The 16,283-nt window shown below is 40.9% G+C and overlaps 1 protein-coding gene across 2 annotated transcripts in view; it reads left to right on the top strand.

Moving 5' to 3' along the window:
- GALNT18 (polypeptide N-acetylgalactosaminyltransferase 18) overlaps positions 1–16,283 on the top strand; it is a 198,152-nt gene that overhangs the window by 123,880 nt on the left and 57,989 nt on the right. For both annotated transcript variants that reach the window (XM_014882473.2, XM_088175510.1), the window contains exons 5-7: positions 3,426–3,609; positions 5,156–5,353; positions 8,234–8,348. In XM_014882473.2, the coding sequence (XP_014737959.1) occupies positions 3,426–3,609; positions 5,156–5,353; positions 8,234–8,348 (497 nt within the window). The remainder of the gene's footprint in view (positions 1–3,425; positions 3,610–5,155; positions 5,354–8,233; positions 8,349–16,283) is intronic.

The following is a 16,283-nucleotide window of genomic DNA, read 5'->3' as shown; positions in this document are numbered from 1 at the left end:
GGGTGCTCTAAAACTGTCAAACGCAATTGAACTCAGATTTCTCATGTAAAACTCAGGAAGACATGGAATGCATGGGGAAAAAACTGACTCAACTCTTCTGCTAGGGCATCTTTGAAGTATTTTCCAAAACTGTGACTTTCTAAACTTCATTAACATGTCTTCTCTGTCTCCTGGCTGAGTTAAAATGATCCCTTTTTTTCACAGCCTTCTCTTCTCTTCTGGGAGAATCTGCCCAATAGGTCCTGTAAGACAAAGGGTGCACATAATGCTCTGCTCAGCACTCTGCCTTTGCAGAGCAAAGCTGATCTGCTCTAAGTAACAAAGGCCTGACTTTAAATAAGAAAGTGCCTAACTGCAAAATATTACTGTGTCTCCTGAGCACATTCCACAGAGTAAGTCACTGCTTGTGGGCCAGTGTTAGAGATGAAGGAAAAAGCAGCAGTTTCCTCAACCATTTGGGGTGATGCTGAAGCCCAGGGGATGGTTCCTCCATGCTGACTGACCTTGGGTGAGCCTCCAGGGTTTCCCTGAGATGCTCTCAGGCCATTCACTTCATTTGCAAAGAGCTGCAGTGAAATCAGAAAATCAGAAGCGTGCCCTGCCTGATAAATGTCACAGCTCCAATGTGCAGCTGAAGTCATGCTGGTGGCAAGCCAAGGTTTGGGTTCTGTTCCATTTCCATCTCTTTCCATTCTACACCCAGCTATGGAATAGACTTTGTGTTTACTCAAGCTTCTAAAGTCAGTCCACATTAGGAAAAGAGTAAGGCAGGAGTAACAATAGCCCACTTACTGAAATGGAGTGGCTGAGGGAACAATGACTCTGTCAAGGCTGCCGATTTTCAAGTCCTTGATTAGAGCCTGCTTTCCTTTCATACGTTTTATCCTCAGTGATGATGCTGCATTGTTGTGAAAACAAAGCTTCCTGCTATTGCAAAGCTGGGAGCAGCCACTTACACCAAGAACAAAGCTTTGATCTTCGTGTTTTGATATTCACCCTCTGCAGTGTTGCATTTTGGGAATAGAGAATGGGTTTGTACTATTTTTAGGTGCATAGAATTACAGTAATGTAATGTCTACAGTAACATAAATGTCTTCTTTTCAATTTGACGTGCTGTTAGCTAGTGTTGGTGTGATAATTCTGTGCTTGCTACAAATCCCTGTGTGTTAGGGGGAGAGCAGTAAGAACATGTGGTTTGGCACAAGCATGATAGAAATTAATGTGAGGGATTTTTTTACTTCATAAAGGAGAAAAGGGGTATTGATCAATAAGCAGCAAGTCTAATACAAAATAGAAGAGTGCTCTATACTATGTAAGTGGCTCATATTGTTTATTCCAGGCAGTCACAGACAAACGAATAGATATTGGCAATGCAATGTCAAAAATTCTGGGAATATATCCGATCGATTCCTAAAATATTGCTGCAGTACAGATGTTGTGATGGACATGATCAGCAGACTGTTTCTTTCTAATTCTTGTTTTTCTGAAAACCTGTAAGTACCAGGACTTTTCTGTGGTGTCTCTCATTTCATGCAGAGTTCATGGACATGAAGGCACATGGCATGCTCGGTCCTGCAAGGCCTGAGGAACCAGCAGCATCACACCTGCTGGCTGCCCAAGAGTCTTTACAAACAGGGAGGAATTTCAGGAGACTTTGTACTCGATGAGCTCTGTTCCTCTGTCAGCTCAAGACATCCTTTCCAAGGATGAACGTTTAATGTGGCTCATAGAGCGTGCTTGCTTTAATTTTCTGTGCCATTAACCATTCTAGCATTTTTACTGTCCACATCTGTTTGAGGTGACCAGCTCCCAGAGTGTAAGGCTGATGGTCTCAGAAGCTTCCTGGGCTGGGTGCAGGACATGAGCCCCAAATTCCCATGAGAATGTGCCTGAGGAGGTTGTCCCAACACTCCCTGAACTCAGGCAGGTTTGGTGCTGTGACCACTTCCCTAGGGAGCATGTTCCTCAGGAGAAGTGGCTTGCCCGAGTTTTCACAGAAAGGATTGGTCAGCATGGAGCTTTAATGCAGATTTGATATGCCCACTATGGCATTATTCTGCATCACAGCAAAGACATTCCTGGACTTGTGCAGAGATTCAGAATAAAGGGAATTTATTGTCCCAAAGGGAATTCTGAGTGATACCATAATGTAAATAGAAGAATGCTAATAAAGAATAAAGTGAGCAGTGCTTTCAGTTAATAATAATTGTGAACACAATATTTATACTCCACATATTGTATTTTCTCATGCAGTGGTCTTTAAACCAGAGGTATGATAACTGTTAATCTAAGAGTCATTATATTTTAATTAGGAATGATTCTCCTCCAGAGCTTTTACTGGTCTTTGTTCTAAGAGCAAAAGTTGTTGAACCTTTTAGCTGAGACAGGAACTAGTTGTCAAAGTTAAGAAAGAAAAATGGAAAGAGGAAAATGAATGCATTTTATTCTTACTTCTCTTTTTTTCTTGAAATATTGGTAGAGAAGATTCATGGGAAATACTTAGGCATTTTTATTTTTCTGGAGATAGAAGACAGGTGCTTTGTTTATTGTTACAGTAATATGCTCTTATGTAGCTATGGCACTTCATTTTGTGGCATGTTATTGTTAAACAGTACCAGGATTCTGATGGCAGTCATGTAGGCTAAATACTTATATCTGAAATTTTTTTCTTGCTATATAATTCACAGTCCTTCTCCTTTTTGTTTGCCTCCTTTTGGACTGACTGTTTGAGAATTCTGGGTAGCTGTGTGAAGGCTACTCCTGTTTTGCTGAAAGAACAGATTTTTACATCTTGTCCAGCTTGTTTGAACCCTGAACCCTGGGAGTTTTGAACTTTCTGTGCTATTGGACACTGACCTCCAAAAGAAAACTGACTTTGACCTGAAGCCTTGGAGAAGGCTTCCAAATGTGAATGATAGAATCACTGGTGTGTAGTTTGAATAGAAATGTGTAATATCACATGATGAAGGGTTTGGAATTCGGAGTTTTAGAATATAGCAATAGGTATGGCACAAGATGGAGGTTTTAGGGCGGAGGTTTTTCTCCCCTCTTCTTCTTCTTCTTCTTCTTGAGTTTAGGTAGTATTGTTTAATTGGATAGAGGATGCTGCACTGAGGATATTGGATGTTTAGTCATTGGGTCAAAAGTTAAAATAATTTAGGTGTTAGTTTTTAATTGGTCAATTAGGCCTTAAAAGACCTTGTAATGAGTGGCACACATCACCATTTCACCATTTTTAGCTTGTTAGCCAGAGGTGCTGTGGCACTCACTGTAATATGGATAAGAAGTAATAAACATCTGAGTCTGAACACAAAACTTCATCTGTCAAGCCTTTAATCCCGACTCTGACTGAAGAAGAAAAAATGAACAGAAACTCTAATAGAGCTGACACTTGTTGCTAACAGCGAATTCTTTCCCTCGTGCAGAGGAGCTGAAGGAGAAGCTGCAGCAGTATGTGGATGAAGTGAATGCCCACAAGCCTGGTTTCATCAAGGTGGTGAGGCACAGCAGGCAGGAGGGGCTGATCCGCTCACGGGTCAGCGGCTGGAGAGCGGCATCGGCGCCCGTGGTCGCGCTCTTCGACGCGCACGTGGAGTTCAACGTGGGCTGGTACGTGCACCTTCCCTTCCCTTCCTTTCCAAAACCTTCCCTTCCCTTCCCTTCCCAAACCTTCCCTTCCCTTCCCAAACCTTCCCAAACCTTCCCAAACCTTCCCAAACTTTCCCAAACCTTCCCTTCCCCAACCTTCCCAAACCTTCCCTTCCCAAACCTTCCCAAACCTTCCCTTCCCAAACCTATCCAAACCTTCCCTTACCAAACCTTCCCAAACCTTCCCAAACCTTCCCTTCCCAAACCTTCCCAAACGTTCCCTTCCCAAACCTTCCCAAACTTTCCCAAACCTTCCCAAACCTTCCCTTCCCAAACCTTCCCAAACCTTCCCTTCCCAAACCTTCCCAAACCTTTCCAAACCTTCACAAACCTTCCCTTCCCTTCCCTAACTTTCCCTTCCCAAACCTTCTCTTCTCAAACCTTCCCTTCCCAATCCTTTCCTTCCCTTCCCAAACCTTCCCCAACCTGTCTTTCCCTTCCCTTCCCTTCCCTTCCCTTCCCTTCCCTTCCCTTCCCTTCCCTTCCCTTCCCTTCCCTTCCCTTCCCTTCCCTTCCCTTCCCTTCCCTTCCCTTCCCTTCCCTTCCCTTCCCTTCCCTTCCCTTCCCTTCCCTTCCCTTCCCTTCCCATCCAGCATGGGCTGGTTTATGTCCCCTTCCCTTCTCTGACCCAGGCACCCTTCCCAAGCACTGGTGTTAAGTTACTGACTGGCATTCCTCTTGCATTTAGAGGGCAAGTTAGAATTCTCAGCTTTTTAATGAAGATTCAGACATAATCATGGACACAAACAGGAACACTGTGTTTGTGCTGTGTAATACATCTAGACCCATTTTTATCGTTGGACTTATCTGCTGATCTAATTGCAGTGTACTTAAATCATATTGGAAAGGTGCACATTAAAAATCTCTTCCAATAATGGAGCCCTTTGCCCCTGAGGGCAAGTGTTATCTTCTTTTCATTAAAAATATTATGTTTTTTTAATGTTCTGCAGTGTAAACAAAGAGGTGTTATTTTGGCCACTCTGCAAAAGTAAACATAACTAAAATAATCTGTTTTAAGCTGTTCAGTCTGGATTTAATATCTCCCTTGCTCCTTAAGTAAAAATGATGGTAAAAAGGCAGGAACTTCTGTCCCTAGGATAGATCTATTATTAACTCTGGTCCTGATGTCCTTGCTGATGTTGAGAGCCTGAAGTTATTGTTACTTGGTAGCAAGGGTATAAATGCTCTGTGATATGCAGATACTCATTTCTTCCATCCACCAGCTCAAATCAAGGTTAACAACAGGGCATCCTAGAGAAAATGTTGCAGTGCATTATTTTGAGGCAAATCCTGCACTGTGTAAATTCCATCTCAAAGCAGAGACAGCTCTGAATGGGTAACAGCTTTCTGAAAAATACAGCACAAGCTGCTGTATTGTTTATTTGGTGGTGGATTAAATAATCTTTAAAGGCTCCTTCCAAACCAAACTGTTCTATGATTTCCATCAGTGCTATCCTTGTATTGATGTAATCTTAACATTATATTTTGTTGGTTTTTTTTTTTTTAGGGCTGAACCAGTGCTCACCAGGATAAAAGAAAACAGAAAAAGAGTAATTTCTCCATCATTCGATAACATTAAGTATGATAATTTTGAAATAGAGGAGTATCCCCTGTCAGCACAGGGCTTTGACTGGGAGCTGTGGTGCCGTTATCTGAACCCTCCCAAGTCCTGGTGGAAACTGGAGAACACAACTGCTCCAATAAGGTAACAGTGACCTAAATCACTCTCACTGGCAGTGCTCCCCCACGTGTGACAGGGGCGAGTGGGCTCAGCTACCTAATAGGTTTCACTGACTGTGAAGTTCAAATACTTAAACATCCTTGAGCTGTCCTCTTCAGCTTTGTCCTTGATGCCTACACAGTCATCAAGAAAACTCTTGTTTTCAGTAGATCTTTTTAAAGGTTTTTAAAGGAAACTCTTGTTTCCAGTAGATCTTTTTAAATAGGTTTCCTGCTGGAGTGGAATGGTAGGCAGGGCTGCTCAGCAGCAGCAATACATTTGCTTTCTCCAAATGTATTGCCTGCTAATTTCATGCTTACAGGCCAGAAATGGAATTTTCTTTGCAGTTACATGATACAAGCAGAGCTGCTCTGACAGCTGTATTCTTTATAATGCTGTCACATAGGTGTACAGCTGTGCAGTGCTAGGAGTTAATGTTTGGTCACTGACACTGAGAGCAAAGGCTGTGTGGGGTCCCTGCTTTGGGACAATCTGGGTCTGTACTTGCTTACCATGTCCAGTGTTGTGAGGCTGGTACAGAACATTACCTTTGTGTCAGGGTATTGAATATATAAGGTGTGTATAACGTCTGAACACACTCAGCAGCTCTGCTGAGATCGCAGCCCTTTCTTGTAGAGACACATCCATCCCAAGGAGGCCACTGGTACCTGTGCTCCAGCTCTCTGCAGGAAGAAAGTGTGAACACTGAAAAGCAGAACCTCAAACAGCACTGGCAGCTCTTTTTCATCCAGTAGCTCTGTCTTTACAGGAAGGCACTTTTCTCTGGTTCTGTCAGTTTAACACTCTCTGAACTGCACTGACCCACGAACAGGACCTAGAATTGGAGAGCAGGAGATAAAAATTAACAAGTTTGCCACAGATAAATGTAAAAAGGGGTGATAATTTCCGCATCATTGGAAGAAGTTACTGCTGTTAATGAACTTTGTAAATGCAAAAAAAACCGTTCCTGTGAAGACAGGCTGGGACAGTGGTGGTTGCTCAGCCTGGAGAAGAAAAGGCTCCAGGGGATTCACAGCACCTTCCAGTACCTAAAGGGGGTTCCAAGAAAGCTGGTAAGGGACAAAAGTAGGTAGTGATAGGACAAGAGGGAATGGCTTTAAACTGACAGAGGGCAGGGTAATGTTAGATATTAGGATGAAATTCTTTACTGTGAGGGAGGTGAGGCACTGGCACAGGTTACCCAGGGAAGTTGTGGATGCCCCATCCCTGGAAGTGTTCAGGGCCAGGCAGGATGGGGCTCTGAGCAGCATGATCTATTTGAAGATGTACCTGCTCATGGCCAGGTTTTGGAATGGAATCATCTTTAAAGCCCCTTCCAGCCTAAGCCATCCCATGATCCTATGATTAATTATATAGAATAATTATTATGATTTTAAAAATTAAAAGTATTGAAACACAGAGTAATAAGCAAATGTACTTTTCCATTTCCCCCCCCAAACCCTATATGAGTTCTGTATGAGGGCTGGGGAGTGAGTGTCCTTTATGAATTTCAGGTTTGTTCCCTAGTCCTTTCCCTGGCACATTTTTTTAAATTCAGTGCAATATGCTGCATGTGTGTGTTGGATAATTAAAACAAACACACCAGCAAACAAAGCCATGTGTATTGATGGATGGTTTCTATCATGACTGCATTATGCTTTTAGAATTATAGCAAAGGGACACAGGTGCTCTGAGAAATACTTTTAAAACAATGACAAAAGCAAAAGTACCTTATCATAAAAGAAGCATAACTTTTGTATTGATGTTAACTGCTATTTTCTTCATTAATATATACATCAGAAACAATCTTTCAGTGTTACCAAGAGGGTACTATAGCACTTAGAGGCATTAATATATAGATTTCTGTAGAACTGTACAATTTGTGATTAAGACAGCCTTTGGTCTGTTTGAAAGCAGCTGTGTCCACTAGCTGTAGCTTGAGTGTTCTCAATTAGAGCAGAGTGATTTGCCCTGTACTGCTAATTAATATCCTGCCATTACCAGGGTGCCTGATACCAGCATAATAGTCTGAAAAGATTTATTTCTTGCAATTGTAGATTATAAGGTAGGAGAAAAATGAAAAGGCTAAATGACTCTCTATCCTTCTCTACTGCATCTCATAAAATAAAATTGTACCCTCTGTGGCTGAACTCTTATCTGATTCAAATTGGTTCTGAATAGTTAAAATCACTTGGTTCAGACCATGACATAAATAGAGTTTACTGATCCAGTAAAGCAATGTGATGTGTTAAATTTGGCTCAGGACAATGGACTACTGTGCTGGCACAGCACAGTGACAATGGCACTGTGCTGGTAAAGGCAGACTTTTCTGGATTCTGTGTTAGAAAACCTTATCTGCATGGTCCTATTCAAGAAATAATCTCTTTTTTTATATAAGCTTACAGACACAAGTTTTTTAGCTCTAGCTGAACCTGGCTTCTGTGTGAACACACATTGTGGATCAATGGGTATCATTTGCAACTGCCACAGACTCTTGTCTGTGACCTGAGCACTTAGCAAGGACAGACACTGCACTGGCTGGTGCCTCAGGAACAAAACTGGGGCTCCTGGGTCTCACACTGTTAGCACTGAAATGCTGACTGCTCTGGGGAATATTTATGTCTGACTGCTCTGGGGAATATTTATGTCCAGTAATTTGACTCTAATTTCCTTCAATGGTGTTCATTTCACTTTAGAATCAAGAATATTAGGAGGCAAGGCTCAATAAAACTCCTTGAGAAATACTTTAAGAATCTGTTTTGTTGCACCATTTTACTTACAATGATAAGTTCAGTCTGTGTCTGAATAATAAAATCCTTCATAATTTATCTGCTAATTTTGGTTGCTGCTGGTTTATTCTTCCAGAAGTCCTGCATTGATTGGATGCTTCATAGTAGATAGAGAATACTTCCAAGAGATTGGATTGCTGGATGAAGGCATGGAAGTCTATGGAGGAGAGAATGTGGAGCTCGGAATCAGGGTAAGGAAAATAATTAGCCAGTACTGGTGGGTTACATTTAAAATACAGCTTGTTTTTTATTTTAGGAGGGGAAAAGCAGTCCAGAGCATGGATGCTGGCATGAAAAGCAGATCCACAGCTCTGCAGACATGTAAATTTATTTGAGGAGAGAAGGGGGGAAAAGAGCAAAAGCTGTCTTAATCTGGGAACAAGGGTAGAAGTACAGAATTTAGGATTGTTCTTTCAACAGTGCTAGAATTTTGCAGAGTTGATACCTTAAACTCCCTGCTCACCTTTGATCCCAGACTCAGTAAGGAGAATAGTTTCTCACACGTGTGATGGGAAAAACCTTTCTAGATTACTTGGTTTATTTAAATTAGGAAAATCACTGTGGAGCAAAGTGGAATATAGAGGCATTCATGCTGCCTTCCAGAGGGAAGGGAATTAAGATATTCATAAAGTGCATATATTTCTTTTTCCATTTTATACTCTTCACCTTTTTACTATAATGCAGTATTGTGTGTGATTTGTGTACTTCTTTCACAGCTAAATACCTTTCTGTTCTGTTTGAGAAACTCTCAGGTTTTTGTTAAGAGCAGAATTCTTAGGTAGATGATGGTAATGAAAAATGGTGTGGTGTGTTATAAAACTAAATTCTGAACCCTGCTATGAAATTAAGGGGAAGGTAACACTGTGTTTTGAGCCTTTTAGTTGCCAGAATAAAAGCATACTGTTGTACAATAGCAAAAAAAAAAAAAAAAAAAAGGAACTTACTGTAAGAGTATAGAATTATCTCCTGAGACAGCAAGACAAAAAATACTCATTTTTATTTCTGGTTTCTTGAAATACTTTTTCTTCTGCCTGTCAGATATAAAGAGCTATTTCAGCCTGACCCCCTTTCAGCTACACTAGAGCACTTTTTTAAGGAAAGGGAGAGAGAAATGCAAGACTGCTTCTTTTAATAGCACCATTCTTCTCACTATGAGGGCCAGAGACCTGCCTTCTCTTCCCAAAAACTTATTTTGCAGCTCAGTGTTGTGAAGAGTTGAAAATCAACATCACTTTGATTTTTCTGCTCTTTTTACAAGTGACAATAAAGCATTATTTCCTTGTTGTGAGCACCAGGAGTTTTCTCTGTTTGCATCAGGAGATGTACCCTGTCTGGTCTGCAGACTGGCCTGGGAGGAGCAGATTGTTGGTATGTTGATAGACCAGACCAGAGAGACACAATCTCTGCATAATTGAAATTTTGGACTAGGCTGGATCCCTGGAATGAGGCCCAACACTGCTCTGATTTCCTTATGGCTTTTTGTCTGTCTCCAGGGAAGCAGTGCCTGACCTACATCAAAAACTTTCATCTGGAACAGATTGTAGTGTGCAAGGTAGCCTAATGTATGCTGCCTTACCTGACTTTCTGCTGGCTTGAATCTGTGTTCCTGGCTATATGAAAACAAATTACAGAGCTGTAATAAACAGATTTTTTCACAGTTTCTCACAATCCTCAGTGTGTCTGAGATCATGCAAGGGGGAGACTCAGTGAGGGGAGACCTCCTTGTGCTCTTCAGCATCCTCACGAGGGGAGGCAGAGGTGCAGGCACTGATCTCTGCTCTGTGTGACAGTGACAGGAGCGAAGGAATGGCCTGGGGCTGTGTCACAGGAGGTTTAGGCTGGATAGCAGGAAAAGGTTTTTCACCCAGAGGGTGGCTGGGCACTGGAACAGCTCTAGATCACTTTTGTCCCTTTCACCTGCAGTGCTGACAATGAATCACTTAATCAAAACTGTCACTGTTCCACAAAAACTACATTATGATTACAGTATTAGTGCAATAAATATTTTTTCCATTTCAAAATGCTGCTCTCCAATCTATGGCTCCATGTTATTCACTGTAGCTCATCTTTCCTTGCTGTTTTCCTTTGGTTTAAGAAGTATCTAGATTTTTCTAGTGTTCTGCTGTGTGATAAGCATTATCACTCAGGATAATGGACAAACAGACACTGTCTGTCCAAAATGGCCTGCTAGGGAAATTTTATGCCTAAGGTTGTAAGAGCAAACATCCACAGGAACTGGAGAGTTTATTTTTGACTGCATAAATAGGAGCAGGTGTTAGGGTCATTGGGGCTGCCTGTTTATGTGAAACATGGCAAGCAGAACATGGTCTCATGTCCTTGTATTACTGATTTTGTTCAGAGCATGTAAAACTACTGTGAGGAATTAGACCCTGACAAAATGGAGACTTTTCCCATTATCCTCACCTAAGAGGATAATGTCACCTCATCATCTGCACAAATATCTAGTTATTTGTGTTACAGGAGTGCAAGAAAATCCCCAGCTATTGGAAACTGTATTTGAAGTATCCATTGTTGGTAAACCATAACAAGCCACAGAAAACAGGACTTTGGAGGATTATTCTCTTGATTCTGAAGAATTTGTTTTGCTACTCAGATCTGTTGGTCTCTGATTTAGAATACTATTTTAACTTCTAAGATTTTTACCCTTGTCTGTGGCTTTGTAACAGAATTTGTAAAATACTAAACATGTATTATTAAATAAATATTAATAGAGATTTTTTGCCTTGAGCTAGAAGCTGACAGATGAGTTCAAAACAGGAATGCATTTGATTCTTAGAAGAAAAACTTTATTTACTCCTCGAGCAAACATTTTCTTGCAAAGCTATTTATTTGCCCCATAAGACAAAAAAGGCAGGCTGGTTGATGCAAGACTTGATAGAATCCTCTTTGAGCAGTTCAATCACTTTAAGTAGGATTTTTGAAAGATTCATTTACTGTGAAGCAGCATCATATTTGTAAATTCAGGTTAGGATGAATGGTGCTTCTTTCTGGTTTATGTTCAATCATTCCCAGTTGAATGGACTTAAGTGTGCTTTTAAATGACCAGATTGCATTTGGAGGGCAAATTGGAATCACATTCTTATCCATGTGACCGAGCAGGAGCTGTGTTGGTAACTGCCTTAAAGTGGGGAAAGAATGTGAGTGTAAGGCTGGTGTTTCTCAGTGCCATTCTCAGCTCCTGGGTTGTGCCTGCACAAGCAGTTCTTGTGGCCATGGGAGACCCCACAAATCCTCTGCAATCATCAGGATGCAGCCAGTCAGATTCTGCTTGGGATGGTTCAAGTCTAGTTTGCAGCAGGCTTCTTAAAGGCCTCTTCCAGTTCCTACTGAAGTAAGAAGATGATTTTCTATCCATAGCAGCCCTGTAGCAATCCTTTGTCTTTTAAAGCAGTCTATATGCTTGATAAACTCTCAAATATCTGTTACAAGAAATTATTTGGGCCACTTTTAGGGATGCCTTAACAAATATTCAGTGATTTGCCTCAGGTCCTAGACTAAGTCATCATCAGAGCCAAGGGAATGCAAGCCCAGGCTTTGACTTGGAGTAATTCTGTCTGTCACTGTGCTTGCAGATGAATTCGTGTTCACAAGGATATAATGGCCCTGTTAAGTGGGTAAGAGGAAATTTTATTAGAAGGTAAAAGCTCTTTAAGGGAAAAGGATTGGGTCTTGTTCTCACTAAATGGTATATCAGGACTTTACATCAGCTGACCCAGGAGGAAAATTGCATTTATAGTTAGACTGAGTATGGCACACTACTTCTGTACAGTATATTGCTGTAGTGAAATTAATTGCTTCATTTCTTGCTAGTCTGGTGGGTTTTATGCAGACCTTTTGTGAAGCTGATGCTCTTTCTGTTCATAGAGAACTAGAGGAGTGCAGTTAATGAATAGAGATGGGGAAATGAGTTATTTGAGCAGAAAATAGTCCCAGTGTTCTTTGGGGTATTTTCCATACATTAGGGTCCCTCTGTGGCAAAGCAAGCAGATGTGAAATCTATCATGGCTCTCTCTGATCAATTCCAGAAGTTTCTTCCATTGTTTGTTTGTCTGGGGGTGGTCTTGTTTTGTTGTTTCTTTGGGGCTTTTTAGTGTGTTTTTGGGTCTTACCTATCTTGTTTTTTCTTTAACCTCCTCCACCCCCACCATGTACTGCTGGCATCATGATTTTTCATTCCTGTTAGTTGAATCTCTCCCATTTGGTGCATAGAAACTGATGGCTGCTTCCATGTTCCAGCCATTTCCAATCCACAGTGTCTGGTATCCTGATTGTTTCTCACCTGAGATCTTTCTTACATTATTGCCCTTGGGATAGTGTTCTTTTTGTTAATCACAAGCAAGGTAAGATATTTACACTTGCCCCCAAATCTCTATATTTATCTGGAAACATTTTGCCTTTTTTTCCTCTTTCCCTAGAAGTTTCCAGCAATTTTACCTGTCAGTGTTCCTAACACAGGCCATAAATTACATGAAACTGTGACTATATTGCATGTAAATAGATGTCTGATTTTATTAAGGAGAGCCTTTGCATAGTTGTCCTGGGCATGGCTGGGGTGGAGATCATTTTGTTCCTAGTAGCTGCTGCAGTGCTGTGTTTTGGGTTTAGGATGAGAATAATGTTAAACTGTCCCAACAGTGTTCCAGCTCAGGTTCCATTTTCTCCTCCTTCTTGCCATGCTCTTGTTCTCATTCTTGCAGCAGCTCAGCAGAGCTTTGGCCCTGCCAGCTGTGCCTCTGCTTCAGGAAACTTCTATTTTCTTTTAATTGCAGGGTTAATTTCAACGTTAACCAGTTTGTGATTTACCATTAATGTTAATCAGTTTGTGATTTACTGGTCCTGCCTCACAACCTGTTTTGTCAGGCAGGTTGACAGGCTGCTGTGCCAAGAGTTAGAAATGTCTGGGAATAAGCAAAGAAGGAGAGGGGATTTTTCACCAAGCTGCTGTGTTGTGGAGCTGGGAGAGAGAGCAGTGGGATGTGTCATGTGTGCCTGTGTCCCCTTCTGTCCTTGCTGCTGGGCCTCCCTTCATGGCACTCCACTGAGCAATGTAGATCTTCCCCAAACACCCCTCAGGAAAATGAACCAAGACATTTCCCGTTCTTGCACTTGCAGCTATCATCACTTGTCATTGTCTTTAAGCCATGTTTTTAGCTTGTTTCCAGCAAGGTGGCCACTGTCCTTAGCCAGGGAATGATTTTCTGTACAGAAAACATCCTTAGCATGTGATCACCAGTGCTGCTCAACAGTACAAGGTTGGTGATGTGTAAAGGCAAAGGGCTAAGTCTGAAAATAGAAATATCCTTAGTTGCTACTCCGAGATAACTTTTAAATACTGCTTTTTCAGATAATGGTTTCTCTTTAACTTTGCATTAAAGCTTTAAATAGAGAGAAGTTTATTTTGCTTTTATCCATTTTGTGAATTAAGAGGATATTATTTCTAGATTGAAGCCTGAAAGAAAAAAATTGTAAAGATTGACCAGATGTTACTTCTTACAAAATGTACCCAATGCTTCCCATAGCCCACACTTTCACCAAGACAAAAATAATTCCTTAGCCGTGCAGGTATGGCAGAAACACTTTCCTAGCACCCTGTGTAACCAGCAGTGCCTTATCAGTGTACACAGGATTATTCCTGAGGTTAATTCTGTTTTGCAAAGTACCTCACTGTGTTAACAATCTGAATCTCAAGACTAAAATTCTCTATTTTCAGGGTTGTAATTCCAACAGGTCAAAAAAGAAAGGCTCTATTGAGAATAAAATAAGAAACTGTTTCATGCCTCCAAATTCTGCCAGCCATGACATTACCAGAAACTGGCTTTTCTTGGCTTGTTTTGGTTTCAGTCACTCCTACATTGGAATAATTGTTTTTCCCCCTGTTCTGTCCATGAATGCTTCAGCAGGTAACCTGCAGCTACAGCCTGTGTAATTATACAGTACCAGTGAATCAGTTTAGTGGATTTGCTGTTTCTGGGGAGAGAACATTTTATTAGCTGCTCCCACAGGAAAGGAAAGCATTACAGCAGCAGCTGACATGGGACATCACTACACCCTACAAGGAAGGATGAGGAGGCACTTGGAGATTTCTCACTCATGTTTTTTCACCAACTGTGCACGTGTGGTTGCACATTACCAACTGGGAAGTAATATAGATATCTTGATGTTTTATGACAGCTCTTCTCTCTGTGTGACAGTGACAGGACTGAGGGAATGGCCTGAAGCTGTGTCAGGGAGGTTTAGGTTGGATATCAGGAAAAGGCTCTTCACAGAGGGTGGTTGGGCACTGCAACAGCTCCCCAAGGAATGGTCACTGCAGCAGCCTGACAGAGCTCAGGAAGTGTTTGGACAAAGCTCTCAGACACAGAGTGTGACTCTTGGGGTGTCCTGCAGGGCCAGGAACTGGATTTGGATGATCCTTGTGGTTCCCTCCCAACTCAGCCTATTGTGTTCTGTGATCAGGTCTTTAGGATTAACAAGACTGATCAAGCTAAGTGTAGCTGTGGTAAGGGAGAGAAAGGTAAAAACCATAAAAGATGGGCAGCACAGTGCATTTCCCATGAATGCTAAACCAGTGGGGATCCTGTTCTTCAGCCTTTTGCTTTTGTGCTTTTTAGGACAAAAAATGATATCTTTTACTTGCTGTTCATAACTTAAACTTGGCAATGTAGTGGTTGATGAGTGTGTTATTTACTGTGCCTGGCAGTGAGATGGACACATTTGGAAGAGAGCTGAACAGAGCCATAAACCTTCAGTGACCCTTGGCATGTGTCACCTCCAGGGGACACAGGTGGAGAGTGGCTCCTGCACTTCAAACCAGCAGCACACCCTGTGCAGTTCAACAACACACTGTGAGAGCTTCACAGCTCGTGAAGATACATGCAGAATTAATCCCCGCAGAACAAAACAATTTAAAAAGTACATAATGAAGCAATTAGCTAAAAGAGGAAGAAAAGTAATGACAATTTAATTTGGGAAGAACCTTTACATGTATAAGGTTTTCAATGAGAGTGTTTTATGAAGGCACAATTAATGTAAAATGAGGCCTGTGAGGCAATTAATGATGACTTCAAAAGTTAGATTTAAGGGATAATTTACATTTTAAAAATGAAGAGCAGCTCTAGTTATGTTAGTCTTTTCCTTTTATAAAAATTCTTTTTGATTGGAGAGGAGGGTGTTTTTAGGTTACTTACAGTTTCACATTAAAATATCAGCTTGGTTATGAAAAAAGGCTGTTCTTACATACAAATGAGTAAGTTTACCTGAAAGTATGACAGGATTGTGTGAAGATCAGAAATAGTTAGTTTAGTGAAGGTTATCTGAATTCAGTGAAGATATGACCTAAATAATTGTTAACATATTTCATCCAGTGGGTATAGTTTCTGGCTGTACAGACACAGACAGCCACCAAATGTGCACGACAATCCAAACACTTCCAGGGTGTGATGGAAAACCCACTGACAGCAACTAGAAACATGAACATTGATTTCAGTGGTCTTTGTGTCTGACAACTCTCTGTCCTGTCAAGATACCAAAATAAAAATGCAGATTCAAAATGATTATGGTATTGAATGAAAATAGCTCCTTCATACTTGTCTGTAAAACATCAAGCTCATTCCTGGCTATCAGTAAACAATTAATGGTAATGACAAAGGCTGACAAGATTCACAAGTAGTTTTTACAAGAAATTGTTCCCAAAAATATATTTCAAAGATACTGGTAACTAATTAGTTTGTATCCACAGTAGTAATTAATTTACACTGACTATGGTTTTTTAACTTCAGGGCATCTTTAATGAGTACTTCTAATTTTGTAATTTGCAACCTTTACAGAAGCTAGAAATTACTTCAGCTTTTTGAGAAATCACTTAATTATTACAAGGTTTTTGTTTGCAGTCCAAAGGAAGTGATGGCAGCAAACAAGGTCACATCAGCTCTTGGAGAAACTGCACGATCTGTGTAAATTTAATGAATGCAGTACATGCTAATAAACTGCTCAGTGACTTGTAGGGTTTGGTTTTTTATTAGATTAAGGCTCTATAACATAAAAAGAATACTCAGTGATTAAGGAGATAAAAATAAACTTCTAATGAGTAAGTGTTATTTTATAAT

Source organism: Sturnus vulgaris, chromosome 18 (assembly GCF_052056855.1).
Source record: "Sturnus vulgaris isolate bStuVul1 chromosome 18, bStuVul1.hap1, whole genome shotgun sequence".
Classification (NCBI taxonomy): Eukaryota; Metazoa; Chordata; class Aves; order Passeriformes; family Sturnidae; genus Sturnus; species Sturnus vulgaris.
The sequence above is the reverse complement of the archived record's forward strand: the minus strand, read 5'-3'. Positions and strand labels throughout refer to the sequence as shown.